At 46.1% G+C, this 19,634-nt stretch overlaps 1 protein-coding gene across 1 annotated transcript in view; it reads left to right on the forward strand.

Annotated features, from left to right (window-relative positions):
• Positions 1-18,842, forward strand: part of PPIL2 (peptidylprolyl isomerase like 2) — a 41,768-nt gene extending 22,926 nt beyond the window's left edge. Inside the window, exons 13-20 of the mRNA XM_065739287.1 lie at positions 1,795-1,884; positions 2,785-2,818; positions 8,408-8,525; positions 10,897-10,953; positions 15,773-15,845; positions 15,984-16,046; positions 16,544-16,683; positions 18,363-18,842. Coding sequence (XP_065595359.1) covers positions 1,795-1,884; positions 2,785-2,818; positions 8,408-8,525; positions 10,897-10,953; positions 15,773-15,845; positions 15,984-16,046; positions 16,544-16,683; positions 18,363-18,456 — 669 coding nt within the window. The 3' untranslated portion in view covers positions 18,457-18,842. The remainder of the gene's footprint in view (positions 1-1,794; positions 1,885-2,784; positions 2,819-8,407; positions 8,526-10,896; positions 10,954-15,772; positions 15,846-15,983; positions 16,047-16,543; positions 16,684-18,362) is intronic.
• Positions 18,843-19,634: the final 792 nt, after the last annotated feature.

A 19,634-nucleotide genomic window follows, 5' to 3' on the forward strand; every position in this document is an offset into this window, starting at 1 on the left:
TCGTGAGGTAAAGTGCCCTAGGCTAAAAGCTGCTGATTCCCGTTTCCAATTCAAAAAGAAAATTTTTAATCTTATTGTTATCCTTTCTGATGTTTTTCACGAGTGATAACTAGTAGCACTGCTGTAGGATTGAGGTTGTTACAGTATTATCTTGTAAGGGAAGCAAATGCAACAGGAATGGTTCTTCAGGGTTGAATGTTTCTTGAAAGGTTATGTATGAAGAGTGTATGTGTCCAGTTCCAATAAAAGTTTTCAAATCCAAAGCCTTTTGCTGCATAAACATTGCAGCTATGGAAAAACATCCTGTTACTTGAAGCGTTGTTAATGGAATATACGTACTTCCAGTTTGCCCTCAGGATACTACCAAAATACATATCTCAGTGTCACTCTGCTATTAAACATTGACATAACCCAGTAAGGAAGTACATAGGAAATATGAGATTATAGCTGGTGTAGAACTTGTTTGTTTTTCCAGTTCTGTCCCCTGAGAAGTGCCTATCTATTTACAGAATAATGAAGAAGAAATTGTTCAGAATTCCTAATGGAGGTGGAGTTTGGATAATTAAGGGGCTTTTCAGTGTGTGTGGTGGTTGGAGTGGTTATGTTGTAGATGGGAAAGTTATGGATGGTTCAGGATGAATAATTGTACAGATCTGCTTCTGACAAGATGGAGATTGTTTCGCTCTTAAAAGACTGTGATTAGACCTGCCTTATTTTCAAAATGTCTCCCTTCCTTTTTGGCTTTTAAGCCTCTTCACATTGCATGTCTGAGTCTCTCTCTGTCCTTTTGCAGCTTTCAGGCTCTTGGTAAGACCAAGAATAGTCTCATATCAACGCAAAATGAATCAGTGTATTTCAAAACAGAGCTTGAGGTCTTGAATGTGTTTGTTTGCAGATGTCATGACTCATGAGGGCTTTTCTTGCAAGCACGTACAACAATAAGTATATTTTCTAAGTCTGTAACAACTCAGATTAGTTAGATATGGGCTTTATTAGGTAAAGCTGGAATGTGTTTGTGCACATAATCTGCTGTGGAGCTAAAAAAAACACATGTCCAAGTATAGGAAACAGGTTGTTCCTGTATATATATTTTGTGCTTTTATTTGTACGTGTGAAGGTATTTTAACACTGCAGAGAAGAGCATCTGTACTGTTTGGACTCTATTGCTCATAACCTCAGATAAATAGCTTTAATTTACACTGTAAAGGGAAAACAGAAGTGGGCAATGTCTTCAATTTTCTTTTTTTTTCCACAGACTTTTGAAGATTTTGATCTTTTTAATTATTTTTCCTGTGGTTAGACCAATGTTCAAAATGGTGTCTTCTGGGATCAGTCCCATTTTTAGTCCCAAGTTGTGAAGAGAACCAAACGCTTTTCTTCCAGTTAGCTTCAGTGTGCTCATTTCTCAATAGTGAAATAGAGAAGTCAGGTACTTTCTTACTTTGAGAGATTAACTTTTTCCAGTACCCACTGGAACCAGGATTGCCATAGAACAATGTGACAGTGTGAGCATGCCTGCTTTCCCTGTCATGACGTCTGCTGGGAGTCCACGTTATCTGAGTGCTCTTTGTGTTAGTTGGAAGGTCTGGGTTTAATTTAAGTACTGTGTCTCTCTCCATTACACTTTACAGAAAATACAGTATTTTCTTTTTTAGGGACAGAGACTCCTTATTCCTCGAGAGTCCTGCATGTGTCTTTGTAAGGCTGAAATGAAGGTGACCCTTGTCAACACTGTAATGACCAGTTTGGTTGTCTAAAGGTGTGGGTTAATTGGAACTAATGTTTGTCTTTCAGACACCCCGAACCTGTGAAAATTTTATCAAGTTGTGCAAAAAGAATTACTATGATGGAACGATTTTTCACAGGTCAATTCGTAATTTTGTGGTGAGTATTGACCAAATCCTTCACAGTACACAGTATATGATGCTCTCAAAATACTTAGCTTGAGTTGCTGTGTTTTCTTTGCATTAGAAGTACATTAAAGTATACCTTCAGAATTAGGATTGTCCCAACTTACTGAGTTTATAGTTACTAGTCTTACTAATACTGTCAGAGAACATCACTGGCAGGAAAGGCTTTTTCCTTCTGGCAGGACTTGGTTAGTAGTTAACTCACCATTAAGTTGTGATTGTGTGCTACTACTGTATAACTAGTTGTGTCACTCTCCCTTTACTGGCCCTGGACTACAGAATATTATTATATGTGTGTGTGTATTAGTGATTACATTTGTGGTTGTGATTGTTTTCACATGTGAATTTTTTCCATTGCAGACAGTGGATACTATAAAATAGGATATACTATAATATACTATAAAATAGGATACTAAAATAGGATATACTATAATATAGGATACTATAAAATATGGATTCAAATACAAGAGATATTCCACATCTCATTTCTTGCCTTTGTATCATGTGGGAGATTGGTAGCAAAATACAAAACTTCTGTTCCCAAAGCAATACATGATCAGTTAAAAAGCAGGTTACACTCTAGCACATAGTGGAAAGGATGATTTGATTAACCCATTTGAGACTGTTTATTTTCCTTATTTACCCTCGAGACCTATTATTTGTATAAAACTGTCATTTTGCTGTAGGAGGTGACAGCCAGCTAATGAAAGAAGCTCCAAATTAGTAGTAATAGTTTCCTTGATGCTAACTTGTCAACATTACTTAGTATAGGAGAAAGTGAAGCAGAATTGGCTTTTATGGTATAGCTTGTAGTTAACGTCTTTCACACAGATATATATATATGTGTAACCTATTGATTTTATTGTAACTGCAGATTCAAGGAGGTGATCCAACTGGAACAGGAACAGGTAAGGTTGTGTTTGAGTTAAGTGAACTGTTTTCACTCAGGGCACAGTAGTGTTAAATTGGTTTCCAGACGCCTTGGAGATTAAAATTTCTCAAGTGATGGTTTGTGGTACTTCGTGAGCGTTTCTGCTCTAGAGTTTTTTTAGTTAAAGTTTTATGACAATCTCAACTCTGCTTAAGATTTCCTCCTATGTATTCCAGTAGTAAAACTTCAGTGCTCTTCTATATAGAGTTCTCACTGTGCCTTTGCTTCCTTTTTCTTCCAGAATATAAATAAGTAAAAGTTAAAACGATTTTGCAGCTGGGCTTGTAGGGCAAAGAACAAAGGAAGAAGTGCATATTCATGCTGTTACTTTCAAATTCAGCATTGATAAAATACTTGAGGCCTGCCTGTGGACTGTGGACTGGCCACGAACCATCTGTTCTCACAGCTAGTTGTCTCATAAAACCAATTTCTCTTTTTTAACACATAAGGATCACTAAACTCTTCTGCCTGTACTTTCTCCCTTGCTGTCAGGGTCTACGTAACCATTGTATCAGAAATGGTCAGGACACATTGCAGCTGAAGGGCCCTCGGACTATTTCTAAGCACAGTTGATGTCATCCAGTAGTTCTGATTAGTGCTGCACGTTTACTCGTTATCCACTTGCACATTTTACCTGCTTGCTTGTAGATGTCGCCAGCCTCCACAGCTCCTCGTCTGCTCTTGTGCAGTCCTGTGCATTTCTGTTCTAGTGCATACATGCTTCACTTCTGTACACAAGCACTGTATTCTGTGTGTGCTCTCAGACCATACGAAAAAGAAGTCTTTGTAATTCTTTAGCACTGCTTAAATAATGGTAGTGTGAGTTGCCCAGCACATGATCCTCAACTGCTGCCTGCTCCAAGACAGAGGAATTAAATATTCTGGGTTTTGATGGCAAAAACCTGTTAACAAGGGCTGCTGCTGGGTACGTGCGGACTGTCAGAAGAACTGTGACTTGATTTTGTTAGAGGGAAAGTTTCGGTTCAAATCCCAAAAGATGTAATTAGGAACATCTTTTACAGCGAGAAATTGAAGAGATGTCAGGAGATGGGAGCGATGTAATGGACTGATGCAGGTGGCCTTTGCCCTTTCGTAGGGTGGAGTTCACAAGGAACTTCTGGGGCCGTCCTTGTCGCTGTCTGTGTGGACAGAAGTACTGTAAGACAGCACAAGGAATGGTTGGCAGAAGGTGGCAAGGCAGCTGCTCTGAAGGTCAAGACTCAGCTCTAATGGCAGAGGAAGTAGGAATTGTAAGACTGGAGGGGGAAAAAGACAAATAAGACCATAGGAGAGCCAACTCTTCCGTGTATTATTCTAAAAAAGGACTGTAATGACCTCTGGACTTTTCTGTCTTGTTTTTTTCCTTGTCGTTCTTAATTAAATATGAGTGTATTGTAGACAGGGTGTCTTGCAAGCAGCTGTCAAGGCTACTAAAGTTCCAATAAAGCAAACAGGTTACACTCAAATAAATGTGACAGTGCTGCACATTTATGAGGCCATGGTCACTGAACGCTTCTGAAGTTCTGAATGGACCAAACCAACTTTCTGCAGCCATCAACTTCAGGTTTCATGAGAGTAGTGTGAGAAATCACATTGTGCTGCAGCAGCTTATTTCTTTTCTTCAGCCAAAAAAAAGCCAGCCATAGAGGCAGCATTCAGAGCAGTGGGCTGTGAGTCACGGTCATCCTTGGTAATGATTAATTATTTGAAAATGAATTTTGCATTTGTGATGTATCTTTTCCTGCTGTTCTTAACAGCAAAGCGGTTGAACTCCGTGAGTAATTCTGTCTCACAAATGGGACAGCTGCTCTGTATTTTCAGTGTTCCAAATAATGGAAGAAAATTTGCATGTAGGGAAAACAGGTTTAATATCCCAAAGCCTTTGCATGAAAAGGGGAAAACTGTACCCAGGACGTGACATGTTTAAAGCAGCGCAGGCATTTTTCAGCTACTCTTCCTCGCATCCTGTTGGAAGATGTGGTGCACGGGTTTGAGTTTGCCTCTGTCTGTTGTTGAACCCAGGAAGGCTCAAAGGGACACACGGTGCCTTTGGGTTTTGTGGAACCGTCCTCTGAACTGTCAGTAGCAGAGAGACTGAGGTCAGACGTGGTCAGCTCTGCAGTGTGGTTTCCTAGCAGGGAAGGACAGTAAAGTGCAGCCAGCTTTAGAACTGTTAGAGCTCTTTAGACCGTTGGGACTGCGGCCCCTCAGGAAATCCAGCCTCTGGTGGGCTGAAAGTGCTGGGTCTCCTTATCTGAAAGGAGAGAAGCTCTTACTGGATGAACTCAGGCTTTCATATTTGCAAAACGATTCAAGAATCTCTCTTGGAAAGCTGTGTGGAAGTGTCAGATGTTATTATGCACCTTGCTGTTCCAGATGACAAGGAGAACGTTACAGCATTTTTGTGAATCAGAGCCCTCCCACTTCCTTAGGCTGCTTAGCAGTCGTGATGCCAGAAAAAGGAAGGATTTACTTAAAATCACAGCTGTTGTGAATGATGATTCCCAGCCCACACCTGGCTGTTGGAACCGTACATTTCTGAAGCCTCAGGTGCCTTCCTCAGCTCTGTGCATAAAAGCTATGCAAGATCTGTACATTCATCAAAAATAAGAATAAAACAGGTGATTACTGAAAGAGTCTTCAGAAAGGAGAAAGACTACCAAAGCTATTTTTAGTTTGAAGTACAATCTGAAAATATGACTTTTTCTTCATAGCTGCTAACGTGTGGTTGCTTCTGTTGCCGGGTGATGTCTGTTCACCTTTCCTATCAGCACGAGGTGCAGGACTGAGGCTGCTCCAGGCTGCATTCCCAGCTTTGTGCAAACAAAGGACCCACAGCGCAGTTCTCAGCCCCTCTCCATGCTCCATCCCCCATCCAGAAGGTACCCGAGTGGGGCCAGGCCTGCTCCCTCATGAACCCCTTTTGTTTTAGCACAAAAGTCCCCCGAGTATTTTACAGCACTTTTTGTAATAGCATCTCAATAGCATTTCAAGTACAGTAGACAAACATTTGGGAAAACGTTTGGGTTTTGTGTTGAAGAATAAAATGAAATCATTCCAATTCCATCTCTTCCATTGGTGTCAGCATCTTGCCCCCATCCCCATCTCCCCACGCCAGCCCGTGCTGCCAGGCCTCGCAGGCACAGCCGTGCTGTGCAGGGCTGCCTCTGCTCTCCTACAGCCCCAGGGAGGACTCAGGGCTGCTGCACTATTAGCAGGCATCTCCAGAGAGCTGCACTGAGCTGCAGTACACCATCATACACGTGGGGTTAGTTCTGACCCTCAGTGTACGATCCGAAACCAAATTGTGTGCAGAGAAATATTCCAAAACCTAAACGTGACGGTTCATCACTCCTGAATGTGAGCACACGGCTCTGGCTGCTCGCTGTGCCCATCACGTGCTGTTTTTGTGCTTTTTGTATTACTTCTCTCACCAGTGATGCTGCAGGGTCAGGTCTGTCCGCTTCCAGCAGCCCGACGCGGCCGTGGTCCTGGTGCTGGCTGGAATCCTGCTACGCGTGCAGCGTGCTCCGGGCTTTGGCCGCTTGCTGCTGTGTGCCACCCACACTGCGTGTGCTTGTGTTTGCATATTGTCTGACAGCTTCTAGGCAACAAACACTCCCCTGGGTTGGGGCTGATAGTGCATCTGCTTTGCAAACGATGAGCTCCTTCAGGTGGTCCTTTGAAGCAACGCTGCCTATTTCTGCGTGGGGGACACGAGTGCGTCCATGGGCAGAGGCGGTGAACTGCGGTGCTGGGGAGGAGCACGGGGCCAGAGCTGCAGCAGCGCAGGCTGTGTTCGGATGGCTGCAGGGCAGCAGGTGGAGCTGAGCGTGGCAAACAGGAGAGGAACGTGGGGCACGGAGTGCAGTGTGGCTGATGGATCTGCACGCTCTGCAGGAGTGCTTCTGCTCTCAGGCCCTGCTGCCTTCTGGTCCCCACTTGTTTGTGTACAACTGCAGAACGGGGTTTCTCCAAATGGGGCAGGGAATGGGTGCTCCACGAGTAACCTCCTGTAGGAACACACGGGTTTGTTACCTAAGAGAAATGCTGGCGTTATGCAGGAGGCTGAACGTAGGATTTGGCCAGGAGAGCTGGTGCTGGGACCTGTCCTCACGGCAGCAGAGCACGCTGCAGCATTACTGTGCCCCTTTCACCTGCTGCTGGGGGAGGCTGTCAGGCAGAATCAAGCTGATGTAATTTAGCTGAACTGAAGTAATGGCTCCTTCTGTACTCCTGATTACAGGAAAGCCCTGCAGGGTCTGTCCCCTTTTGCTGCCTCTTGTAAAACTGCAGAGCAGGCAGCGCTCAACTCTATTAATAGGTCTTTTGAACGTGATTAATTGGGTTTTTAAGTGGGTCGGTTTCTTCCAAAATTGCTGGGTGAGTTAATTCCACTTGCAGCTGTCCACCTGTGATCCGTTGTTCTCGTGGTATCATCTGAAACTCTGTTCTCTTTGATGCACACTTGTGATTTCCCACATATGGTTTTCAGCAGGAATTTGTTCTACCCTCTCATTTACTTTGCTGCTGGCTCACGCAGCTGTGTTGTCAGATAGCTTTTCTATGTCATGTGTGCAAATGGCCATAGTGCTCTGGTCTTTTACTGACCTGTGCTTTGCAAGCAGTGCAGTTGCTCTCGAGGAGTTAATGGAGGGATGGACCAGACTTGCTGCCTGTCTGGGTGCTCCTGTTTGTTTTATTTTTAATCCTGTCCTAAGGTGATATACTTTTCATGGTTTGTCAAACAAGATTATGGATTTGACTGTAAGACTGTGACTCATCTCAGCCTTCATGTTTCTTATTAAGAATGATCCTGGAGGAAAGTGCAAATGAAAATGTCAGGTCTGTCATAAGTAATGTAAAAATGACAGCCAGGGAGAGAGGTCTCTCAGACCCTCCTTCTATCCTCAGACACAGAAATCAGTCTGGGAGGGCTGGGTCTGCAGCTGATGCAAAGTTTGATCATCCATGGACTTAATTATATTTGTGTTTACATCATCCACATATCTAGTCCAAAATATCCATTTATTTTGGAGGAATATATATCATCATTTTTCATTGTTTTTTCAGGAATGAAGTCCCTATTCTTAGTTGTTTCTGTAAACATATTTCATCTCCCTGATATTGTATTTTTGGAAACACTGCTATGCCCACAGCACAATTACATTAGGAATTCATTGCTCCCTGTGCTTTTTCAGTCAGACATGCTTAAAGTTTTAATGTCTCAAAAAAGAAAAACTGTGGTGGTGTTATGGTATGGTGGACGAGCAGGAAAAAGAAATGAATCCTTGATAGTTCTTTGCCACACGATCTGTAATGCTGTTGATAAACAGCCTCATGTGTTGCAGGTGGTAGTGGTGTGGAGGCAGAGTTGTGCTGCCAGTTGCAGACATCTGATTTCATGCTCAGGTAGTAGGTGAGCCCGGGGATGAGGTAGGAATGTACCACAAACATGGCAATCAGAGCCCCAGAAACTCGGAATGTACTGCCACTGTCTGATGTAACTGTATTGGGAAGCTGATGAGGGCAAGCTGTTCATCTGTCATCTTCTTTTTTTTTTAAGGAGGAGAATCTTACTGGGGAAAGCCATTTAAAGATGAATTCAGGCCCAACTTATCCCACACAGGACGTGGTATTCTCAGTATGGCCAATTCAGGACCCAACACAAACAAATCACAGTTGTAAGTAGTCACTGCACTTTGTGTTTTATTGTTTCCCTTCAGACATTGTGTCTTAAGCTGTGAAGAAAACAAACGACGTTTTATGAGCTGCTCCTTAAAGTTCGGTCAAGTGAAATATGCGCGGGTGCTGCAGTCGGGGTGGCTGCAGCTGTTACCTGGCCTGAGAGCCATGAAACGACATCCATTTACCTTTCCTGTTTTGTGCTTTGTAGTTTGCATTCTTTCTCACGTCGCCCCATTCTTACTGCTGTGAAATCACGGTACCTCTCCACTTCATTTAAGTTTAATCCCATACTGAACTTTTTTGAAAGGCTTTACTGAAATGAACCAAACACACCTTAGAAACATCGCTTCTTTTTTTACTGGCCCTTCCTTTTCTTACTGAATAAGTACGAGCGGTTCTGCACTGTTCCTATGTGTGCAATATGAACATGGTGGAGCACAGAATTGAGGGTTGGAAGGGACTCTGTGCTCAGCACAGCAAACAGAGCAGGGACTAAAATGAGGAACAAAATGAACCAAGTGAAGAAGGAGAAAGAATAACAAATGAAATTTAAAAGTAGGGAAGTTGCAATAACGTGCTTTAAGTGATGCAAATACAGAGGTTTGCCTGCAGTCTTCTGAAAACGCCCCGTGTCACTTGGAGCCACCCACATCTTGGTCACCTTCTAAGAGAAAAAATGTTCCTCTGTTGGGAACCTCAGGGAAAGGGTACGTGTGCAGCTGGGGTGTGGGGCTGGGGAGCCATGGAGGGGAGCCTTGCTGGTTGGTAAGCCACGCAGCAGTGTGATGGATTGAACTGAGCACAGGTGCTGCTCTCCAGGCCCTTCCTGCGCTCACTCACGTGCTTCAGCCTCAGCACTGTGCAGGGTCCAGTTGCTGTAAAGCTTATTTTGGATTTGGATGTTGCTGCCAGCACTCAGGTGCTAAATTAGGGGAGAGCAGAGGCTTTAAAAGAAAATCAATGAGGAGAGGCAGGGGATCAAGATAGGAATGAGGCAGTTCAAGAGCAGTGTGCTGTACTGAGTCACATCATCTGCTGCTGTAGAGGTGATCATATGTTTCCATAAAATATGCATGTGAGATATGGAATTCCCTTATATGCAGAGTCCTTGCAGGACTCCAGCTGCCCGTGTCTTTAAAACTTCCTAGGCAGTGTTAAGACTTCTGGCACCTGCTGCTAATTCCCTTGTCCTTAATTTGTCACTGCAGTGACACAAAGCTTTCTCTGTATATTCACTTCTGCTCAGTTTTTTGTTCTAATTGCCATTTCTGTTACTGTACTGCATCTAAGTGAGCACTCAGTATTGAATATCTGAGAACAAAGTGAGACCAGGAGCCTTTGCACAAAACTGAGTTGTAGTGTACACCCAGTGTGGGAGTTTGCATTTGCACAGCATCTCAAAGCTTTCCTTTGGGCGAGCTATGTTTTAATAGATTGTCTAGCAGATTGCAGCCCCTCCTGTATGCAGTCATATAAGTTCCTGAGGCAGTGGCTTATATGGAAAAGTACTTCTGGAATGTTTATGTATTTTTAGCTGTCTCTACTGCAGTGTAACAGATGGAGACAGAAAGGAGAGCCAGCACTGCATGTCCAGCCAGCGTGGGCCATCACGGTCCACAGAGTGGAAACCTCTGTCTCACACACTTGTAGTCCAAGTCTTCTAAAGAAACGTCGAACTTTAGAGACAAGTGTTAGCAGGAAGAATTGTCTTGGTTTTGGTATTTCAGTTACTGAGTTTAAAAATACCCTTCTCCCAGTTAAAAACCCAGTGCGTTAAAACCCAAGTTTCACAGCTTTTCCTCACTTTTGACTCTTTTAAGTGTTCTTCTGTCACGTTTGTACCTGAAGCACAAATCTGCCCCATCCTGAGAAGTGGATCGCAGTCAGGGCAGTGCAATGGAAAAGAAATGGCAAATATGAGGTGTTCCAGAAGGTACAATTTTACACCGTCAGAAAATGGTTGTGTTATGTGACTGAATTTGCTGGGTACAAACTCCCAGTCGTGCACAAGAAGGATCTTCATCAGGCAGCAGCCACGTGTCACTGGCCTGCAGTGGCTGTTCTGAAGCCTTCCTGGCCAAGGAGAGGCAGACGCTCGGATTACTTTTGGGCACTGTGCAAACCACCAAGTCTGCAGTACTGTTTAGGAATGTTGGTGAGGTATAAAAATGGGATATCCAAACTCACAAGTCCAAAAACTCACAAAGTCCCCAAAACAGGAATTAAGGGTTTGTTTAGCCAGTGGGACTCCCCAGAAATGAGATCCCTCTCTGCAGAGGACCATTCCATGCACGTTCTGAGTATAGCTGGTGGCTGCTGACTCTCACTGAGCCAATATGCTAACCCCTGTGCCTTTATTCTTTCCAGCTTTATCACATTCCGCTCTTGTGCTTATTTGGACAAGAAGCATACAGTGTTTGGAAGGTAAGTGAAAGATACCATGAGAAGCAGCATAACAGATGGATTTTCTAGTGTGTCCAAAACCTAGAGAAGTATCTGCTGACTCTCACAACTGAACTGTAGCAAAATCCTTGCTCACAGTCCAGTTCCCTCGGTCATGATTGGGTGGCCAGCATCTCTTTAGTGCCTGACATCAGGTGTATGCAGCTCTTAAGGTCTGTATTTTGTCATCAAATTTCTTCAGCTGTTTTTACTTTCATTTGTTGTTTTAAAAACTGTTAAAGCCAGAAGGTTAAAGAGATTGTATCTCCAGTAAAACTTACTATTTTAGATCCTGGGTGTTTCCAGGATTTGGTGACTGTATCTGATCTTAGACTCTAGAGTACAATAATATCTGGAAAGTGTATCTGGGAATAATACATAGGGTTAAGAAATGAAATCAGAAGTCTTTGTTTCCATAACTGTTATACTGGGCTGTCTCAAGTGGCTGTTTACTGGCTTGTTGTGACTTTATGTTCACATAGACTTGAGGATGACTAATTTCAGTTACTATAAAGCCTACGTTTTCAGAACTCAGCTGTGACCTCAGCCATTTCTGTACACCTTTGGTTTCTTTTAGTAAGTGTCACATACATATCTCTGAGAGCAGCATTTGACCTGTTTGTAATTTGTGTAGAACTTTCCAGCAGTAATTTCATACTTCTTACCCTTATTATTTTTCCTGTGTGGGGTGTAGCACTGACATGTTCCTTCTCTTGGGAGCTGTGTTTTGTTCATGCCCCCACTGCTTTGAAGCACAGTTTTTGCATAGTAGCAGCTGTTAGGGGTTGGATGTTTGGCTGCTAAGCATGTTTTTCACACATGCCAGCTGCAGGCAGCAAGGTTCAGTAGGCTTCCTGCACGAGGACTTTTCAGTGTTGGGAGGAGGCTTGAGCTGGAGGACACGGAGAGCATCTTGTCACACGAGCGCTGCCCACCGTGGCAGTCATGAAGGCAGCTGTTACTGAAACTGAGGGAGATAATTTGGCATAAATGGGGAATAAAAACAAAGGCAGAGGGAAGGAGGCCTTCCCTAGGAGGTGTGTTGCTGCATGGACTTTCTGCTCCAGCAGAGCTGCCTTGATTAGCTTAGTAATTACCACTTCTAGTAATTACCGTTTCTCCTGATTTCGAGAATGCTGTAATTAACTTGAAATCTAACTGGTGGCTTTTGTTGGCTTCTAGCTTGCTGGTAAGAGGTTTAGGAACTCAGATAATGTAAAGCAACTGTCAAGAGTTTGCTCTTGTGTATCGTGCGGAGAAAGGACACTGAGTATTTCCAGGTGATTGCTGCAAAGGGAAGGTCCTCATTGCTGCACTGCTGTGCTGCTGTGCAAGAGCTCCCCTGCCCGTGCTGCAGTCAGGAATTGGAGCTGTGTGAGCTGCAGGGGCACTGCTGCTGGAACACCAACGTAGACTTGCATTCTTTTTTTCTATATAAAAATAAGCTTGAGGGCAGAATGTATTTACAAAACTATTTCTTTCTGGTTTCTGTTTCTCGTTTAAAACTTTGTTTTGTTTTGTTTTGTTTTTTTTTTGAGCAAGTCCAGACGTTGTTCTTGTTTCGTCCTCTGCTCAGGAAACCCCATGGCGTTGGAGCATTGCTGCCCCAGTGCTGCATAGGGTGCAGTTCCTGTTCTAAACAATGTTTGAGGGACAGCAAGTCAGTGTGTGAATGCTGTGGGGCTGCTGGGGGTGCAGTGTTCTGGAGGAACAATGCTGGTGGAGCAGGGGGAGTTCCCCGGGCATCTCTAAATTTGAGATGCAGAGATTTGCAGTGCTGGCTTAGCTCAGTGTTCAGTAGATCACTATTGTGTTTATAAGAGCATATTTTTATTTTCATTGCTATTTTAACAGAAAAAATGTGGACGTGCCTTCCTCGTCCCCCAGGCATGCAGGCAGTGCAGCGTTCATCGAGCTCCTCTGAAGGCACACAAGCTATGTCAGGGATGCTGAGCTAAATATATAGTTGAGATCATCATTTCTCTGTTCAATATCCACTGGAGACAGGCAGCAAACCCTCAGTTTCACTGCTTGTTCTCATGTAAATGGTGTCTTGAAGGTGTCACCTTTTCCATTGTGGGCCTCATCTGAACCACTGTGTAGTGGTTCAGCACACGGAAACTTGCACGGTCTGTGTGGGACAAAGCATGCACAGCAGCTTGTGAGAGAGCAGAGCCAGAGGTGGTAAAGGGGAAGCTGTGCCTCCCCTCTCTGCTGACATCCCGAGCAGAGCAGTGCCCTCTGTGCTGCATGTCTGCTGCACGAAGCCTGAACTCCTGCCCTTCACCTTCTGTTCTAATGAAAATGGTGTGCAGGGTTCTTCACGCTGAGACTGGACTTATTCATGCAGTAGGCTTGATCTCTTTTTCTTCAAATCTGGTGAGTTATTTGGATATTAAGCAGTGCTCTCATTTTAGAAGGTTTTCCAGTGCCTTGATGCACTGGCCCGATGGCGTTTCCTACATATAACTTTTGGGGGCCTTTCTTCTTGAGCCCGGGCTGTGTGCTGTGGGACTGGCAGAGCCCTGCACTGCTGGCGTGGGGCAGTATGTGCAGCGGTGCCGGAATCGCTGCGTTGTGCTGAGCTGACACTGTGGGATTTGGCAGTGACAGCACGTCGCACTCTGAGAGCCCACACGTGTGTCAGCATTCCCCGGGATACATCCAAGAGAGCTCTGCAAAATGTTTTGCATCCAGCCACATCTAGCATCCTTAGTTCCTCCCCTTCTGACCCGTGAATGCCACATCTATCGCTGATTTAAAGCGCACAAGTGACAGTGTTCCCAATAACGTTTAATTAGCGCAGCAAGTGGAGATTCGTGAGCATTGCCAAAGTACATTGGGGTGATGTTGTGGGAAGTCTAGCTATGGGCTGAGGGATTACTCCATTGAGATTGCTCGTGCACAGCTGATCTGACTATTCTGAATTATCAGAACCTAATTAAATGGAGACACACAGGCAGATAATGAATGGAGCTGTTGGCTAGAAAATCCTCCAATATTAAATCAGAAGTCTTCTTTAGGGGCAATTAAAATGCAGTGAATACATCTTAGGCTGTGTGTTAATCATTGGTATTAGAAGTGGCTCTGAGATTGGCCTGAGGAGGATTTTGAAATGGAGTTTTTATTATGAACTTGCTGACGCTGGTGTAGGGCTGTGGATCCCACTCTGCTGTGCTGTCTCCAGCTGCAAATGAATGTATCTGTCCTGGCCTGCATAAACGTTTCTTTAATTGCTCTTAAAAGTCACGACCTGATTACAGAATATCAACACGCCCTTGGGGAACAGAGAGGAGAAGTTTGGAGCGCTCAAACAACAGCAAAGTGTTTGCAGGGAGCTCTGTTCAGGCTGGTGCTGAGCAGCCCAGCAGTGCTTTGGGGAGCTGGGTCTTCCTATCACCGTTGGTGGCTGTGTGACCCAGCACTGCTGGGGGAGCAGCCCCTGCCCTGCCACAGCTCCTGGCCCTGGGCTCCTCCGACTCCGGGAGCTTCCAGAGTTACTGCTGCCTCTCACTGTCCCACAGATGAGATATGAGCTGTGGTTTTGGTTCCTGGCTGTGTGAACACAGATGCTGTCCAGCTACAGCCTGTGTTTCTAAAGGGTCCGGGTCCCCTGGCATCAGCAAGCTTCATTTACTGCTCCTCTGAGTATAGCCATCGTCACACGTAATTGGGGATGATGATGATGAGGAGGATAAAACTGATGAATATCACAGGACCAAGATGTGATCCCAGCAGGACCCCTTGGAAGCAAAGTGACTCATGGTTCCTATTTAAAGGTGGATTTCACACCTGTCAGCTGCATTTTTTGCAATGGGTGCTGTGCTCACATCGCTCTGCCTTCCCCATCACAATGTCAGCACCTTCCAGAGGTCCATTCCACGGCTGCTGTTATCCCCATTAACCACACTGCCAGCTCAGAGGTACAGCGTGGTTTGACAGGCTCTGTTTTCCACAAAACCTTGTTGATTCCCATGCCTTATTTCCTTTCTTTCTTAATCATGTCCTGTCTCCGCTATTCCATTATTTTGCTGGGATAGGTGCCAGGAAGACAGGCATTATCTGGATCACCCCATTTATCCTTTCTAAATCCCCTTTTTGGGAATTTTCCCATTGTTCTGTGCTTCTTTTCTGGGAGAGGAGGGGTAGGAAAAGACCACCACACAGCAGCCCATGAGCCTTCAGCCTTTCTGAAATGTTTCGAAGCAAATGCTGGGATACGTTGTCTTGAAAAATGAGTGGCCAGGGATCCTTGCACATACAGCACACCATGAGAGGTGTCCACGATGTGCTGCTCTGCAAAAGCCCCCCAGGTTCATGGCTGCAAGCAGAACAGGGGAAGTTAATGAAAACATTTGCTTTCTTGACCCCACACGTGGTTTAGTTTTCAAAGCTCATTGAAGTAACAAAAGAGACACAGATTTATGGATGTAACACAGCATTTTGCAATGGGTGGATTTGTTTTTTCTTGTGCAGTTGCTCCTTCTCCATCTGGCTGTTTCTGTGCACCTGAACAGCTACCACGTCTGGGGGAGAGGTCTTTGCATTCTCTGAATATTTGACTTTTCCTTGTTCTGTTTAAATATAAACTCAAATCCAGTTTAATCTCAATTCCAATTGAGAAAATATCTTACTTTCCACCCCGAATGACGTTATCTCAGGTCTTCCAAACACGGTCTCTGTTGCCCTTCCCCTGCACACAGTGGTGTGACAGTCTGGTAGGGTCGGTGGGCAGAGATGACATTGACGTGGGAGTGTTTGTTATGTTGTGACAGCTGGAAGTTGTCTCTCTCTCTCTCAGAGTGGTCGGTGGCTTTGAGACTCTGACTGCTATGGAGAACGTGGAAAGTGACCCGAAAACGGACCGTCCCAAGGTAGGGTGGTGGTGGGGGTAGCGAGCGTGGGTGGCCCTGCATGGAGGGGTCACCCCACTGCTGCTGCTGCTTCCCCAGAGCAGAACCTGGGGCAGATGGTGCAACTTAACCAGAGTCACTGTTCTCTTCTGCTCCCAGGAGGAGATACGAATCCAGGCAACGACCGTTTTTGTTGACCCGTATGAGGAGGCAGACGCGCAGGTGAGGATGGAGTTCCCTCATCTCGTAGACCAAAGTGCTTCTTCTGAGGACTTTGCAGCTCAGTGACTTCAGTTTTAGCCCCAGTTGATCCCTTGTGGAGGCCGTATGCTTCCCCCCGTGCCCCATCTTTGCACCTCCCTCTGTGTGGGAGCCCCCGGCCCGCGTGGACACAAGGTGGGGTGGAACAGCTGCTCCTTTGCATGGCCTCACATTTCCATTTCTGCAGAGATGTCTTTGGAGCTCAGTTTGGCACAGCTCTCCTCCTCACCCTTAACGATAGCTTCCTTTCCAAGTGCCCACTGTAGGTGGGGGTGAGAAAGAGAAGTTTGGTTGCAATGGCTGCAGACAGCAGGTCTGTAATGGCACTTCAGGTCCAGTTCCTAAAGCTACCCTGTAAGTGCAGCAGTGCTGATTGCTGTAGGGTTCTGAAGAACTATAGTCCCGGTCCCCTTACTCTGGACCAGCTCTTCTTACAGATTGCTCACTGCTTCCCACAGGTTGCTGCAGAAAGAGAGAAGGCTCAGCTGGAAGAAGAAGCAGCCAAAGCAAAAGCTGAGGTGGTCCCACTGAAGAAAGAGGTCCAGACTCCTAAAACATACCGGCAGGGGATTGGAAAATACATTAACATGGCTGCAGCGTAAGTTCCCTGCCCTGGTCGTTGTCCAGTTTTGGGTGCCTTTCCTGCTGGATGCTGACCTTGTCCATTGCTGTGCTCTGGAATAGGACAGATGTTTGCTTAGTGTCAGCAAGCTTTGCAAAGACTGTCATGCAGTAGTTGCAGATCCCTCTAGTTCTGCTGTTTTTCAAAACTGAAAGTTATCTGAGGTTTGTTTTTTTCAGCACTTGAACATGACTGAGTTGGTCCTCAGCAGTGTGTGCAGATTTGACAATTGTAGATCTGTGTCTGCAGTGCAGAAGTCCTTGAGCAGGAACTGCACTGTCACTTCCTCTCCCATCTTTTATTCCGGTCTCTTCCCCTTCTGCAGCTATTTCTTAAGGCCACTGTCCCATGGGTAATTTTCGTTTTACCAGCTTTTCCTGAGCACAGAGCAGCTGCCTTAAGCCTGCATCATTCTGCTGATCTGATTGCCTGTGCAGCCAGCAGGTTCCCAGGCTGCACAGTAAAGTCATGTATTTGTGTGTATGCAGATTTGGGCAGCAGATTAGCTTCTGTGTGCCTGTGTGCCATACAGGCTTTCGCATGGCTGTGAGAACAAAAATAAGGCAGCACATGTAGGTGTAAATAATCCCCAAGGATGGTACTCAATGAAAACAGTATGGAAGATGGTATATTTTAGTAGGCCTATATAGATGGTGCACAGATAGTTAGCAAAGAGGGTGGCTCACCTTTAGGATGGTAATTCACCTTTAGGATGATAGACGCTCACCGTGGACTCCACACAAGAGGGATCTCCAAGAAGAGATCCTTCCCTGGTGGTGGTCAGCCCTTAAATGGGGTCTGGGAGAGGTGGAGCCAGGCTCCACCCCTTCCACTCACACAGGTACATCACCTCCACCTGTGCCCCCATGGCTGACTGGGTGCTCAGCTCAGGTGCCCAATCAGTGGTTCAGGCCATGATTCAGCAGTTCCCATATAGGTCAGCTCCATGTGCACGTCAGTAGAACATCCTGGGTACAGAAGACTGCTTGTACCTTAAAGTATTATGTTCAGCATAAAACTGTTGTTCTGCACTGTACAGAGGGACATTTTGTTCCTGGTCCTTCACCCATTTCAGCCCACCTTCAGGAGGGCACAGCAGCCCTTTGGCTCAGGCTTCTCCCTGCTGGCTGCTGCTACCTGACAGTGAAACCACAGAATGAGACCTGGCCACGTATTTCCACAGGGCTATAACTCTGCCCAGGGTAGGCTGGGAATGGCAGTAATGGCTGCAGCACTCCAAGCACAAGAAACAGACTTACACCTCATTCCCCATAGGTCCTTCTGCTGCCACGAGTGTGGGTGAGGAGTGGGGGACCACTTGTGGCTCAAACTCACAGTGTCTGTGCTAAAAAAGAGCAGCTGTTAAATCTTCTGCTCTGACCTGGAGAGCTTGCTGGGGTTTGAACACATCCCTGGGGGTGTTCAAAGCCTGACACGAGCCATCCCTGCAGACTGTCTGGGTAAGCCAGAAGCCCCAGCCCGCTGTGCCAGCGCAGAGCACACGCTCCTCTCTGATCCATAAGGACTGAGCTGGCTCCAGCGTAGCTGCTGCAGGGAGAGGCGAGGCAGCCAGCTGCCCTGCTCCCACCGAGCAGTAAATAGTCCCTGACCGAGCAGTAAATAGTCCCTGAAGGATGTTTTCATTTTGTCTTCAGGAAGCGTGGCGTGGAAGATGACGGGCCCTCAACAAGCACAGCTGCAAAGAAAGAGAAAAAGAGCTCAGGCTTCGGGGACTTCAGCTCCTGGTAGCAGCACAGGGAGCCTAGCACTGGAGCAGCACAGCAGGAGAGAGGAGGCGGCCTCCCACGTGTCCCTGAAGAGTCCAAAAGACAATCTGTCCTGGGGAGAGGGAAGGGACCAGCCTTCACCGTGGAAGAAAACTGTTGCTTTGTTAAGGCTGGTTAATGTGGCTTTGTTTTCTGGAGATCTGTGTTCCCCCCAACTGCATCCTTCTCGAAGGCCTTTTGTTGTTGTTCAGCTGAGCAGGGAGCAGGCAGCCCAGCTCTGCTGGGGATTAGCTGCAGCCTCTGTCTGCTTGGCCAGCAGCAGCCCAGGCAGAGCCTGGCCTTGCATGATGCTGCCTCAGTGAACAGCTGTGTTGTGAAAGAGCTCTTACAGGTAATGGTTTCCAGGCAAGCCGGATGAATCGGTGCTGGGGAAGCACCCGAGCTGCTGGAATGCTCTGCAGAGGGGGGAGAGGGCTGCAGCCTGTCCTGCCTTTCCCTTCCAGCTGCATTTGCTGCTCAGCAAGGACCAGTTCCATCTTCTGCTCTCTCCTCCTGACTGGACTGACTGCTGTCAGTGTGCACAGGGCCTCCCTCACTCCACAATGAGCTCTTTCTGCACCCGTGTGATCTCTGGCAGCCTGGAAAGCAGCGATGCTGAGCAGTGAGCAGTGTGCCTGCTGCAGTGGGCCCTCCCTGCAGCCCCGTGCAGCTGGAGGCTGAGCTGCCCCAGGTCAGAGCTGCCCTCTGGCTCCAGGAGTGACAGCCTGGAGCAGTTGAGAGGGAACAGAAACATCACAGCAATTTTTTAAGCCGTTCCTGAGGGCTGCACGTTGCAGGGGAACACACGATTTGCTTTGCTGCAACATCAGTCCTCGATATTAAGGAAAAACTGTAGTATAGCTGAGAGGCATCTCGGATATTTCCTTCTGTAGCCACACTATTAGGCTGTGTGCTGAAGGCCTTTTGGGGTACAGAATGGCAGCCTGGGAAGTGCAGCGTGCATTGCAGTGGTGCACTCCGTCCTCAACACGACTCTTCAGTTCCTCTCGGGTGTTTCTGGGGCACAGAAGTACCCCCAACATGTGGCTGAGGCAGTAGTTTTGTAACCACCTTTGTAACCAATACATTCGTACCGATGCTTTAAGAGCTTGAAGTCTCCGTTTATAGGAAATTGCTGTAAAAAAAGATTTGGTACAAAGT

The sequence above is a fragment of the Cyrtonyx montezumae genome, unplaced genomic scaffold (genome assembly GCF_038088225.1).
Source record: "Cyrtonyx montezumae isolate F1298 unplaced genomic scaffold, pur_monq_1.0 scaffold_23, whole genome shotgun sequence".
NCBI lineage: Eukaryota > Metazoa > Chordata > Aves > Galliformes > Odontophoridae > Cyrtonyx > Cyrtonyx montezumae.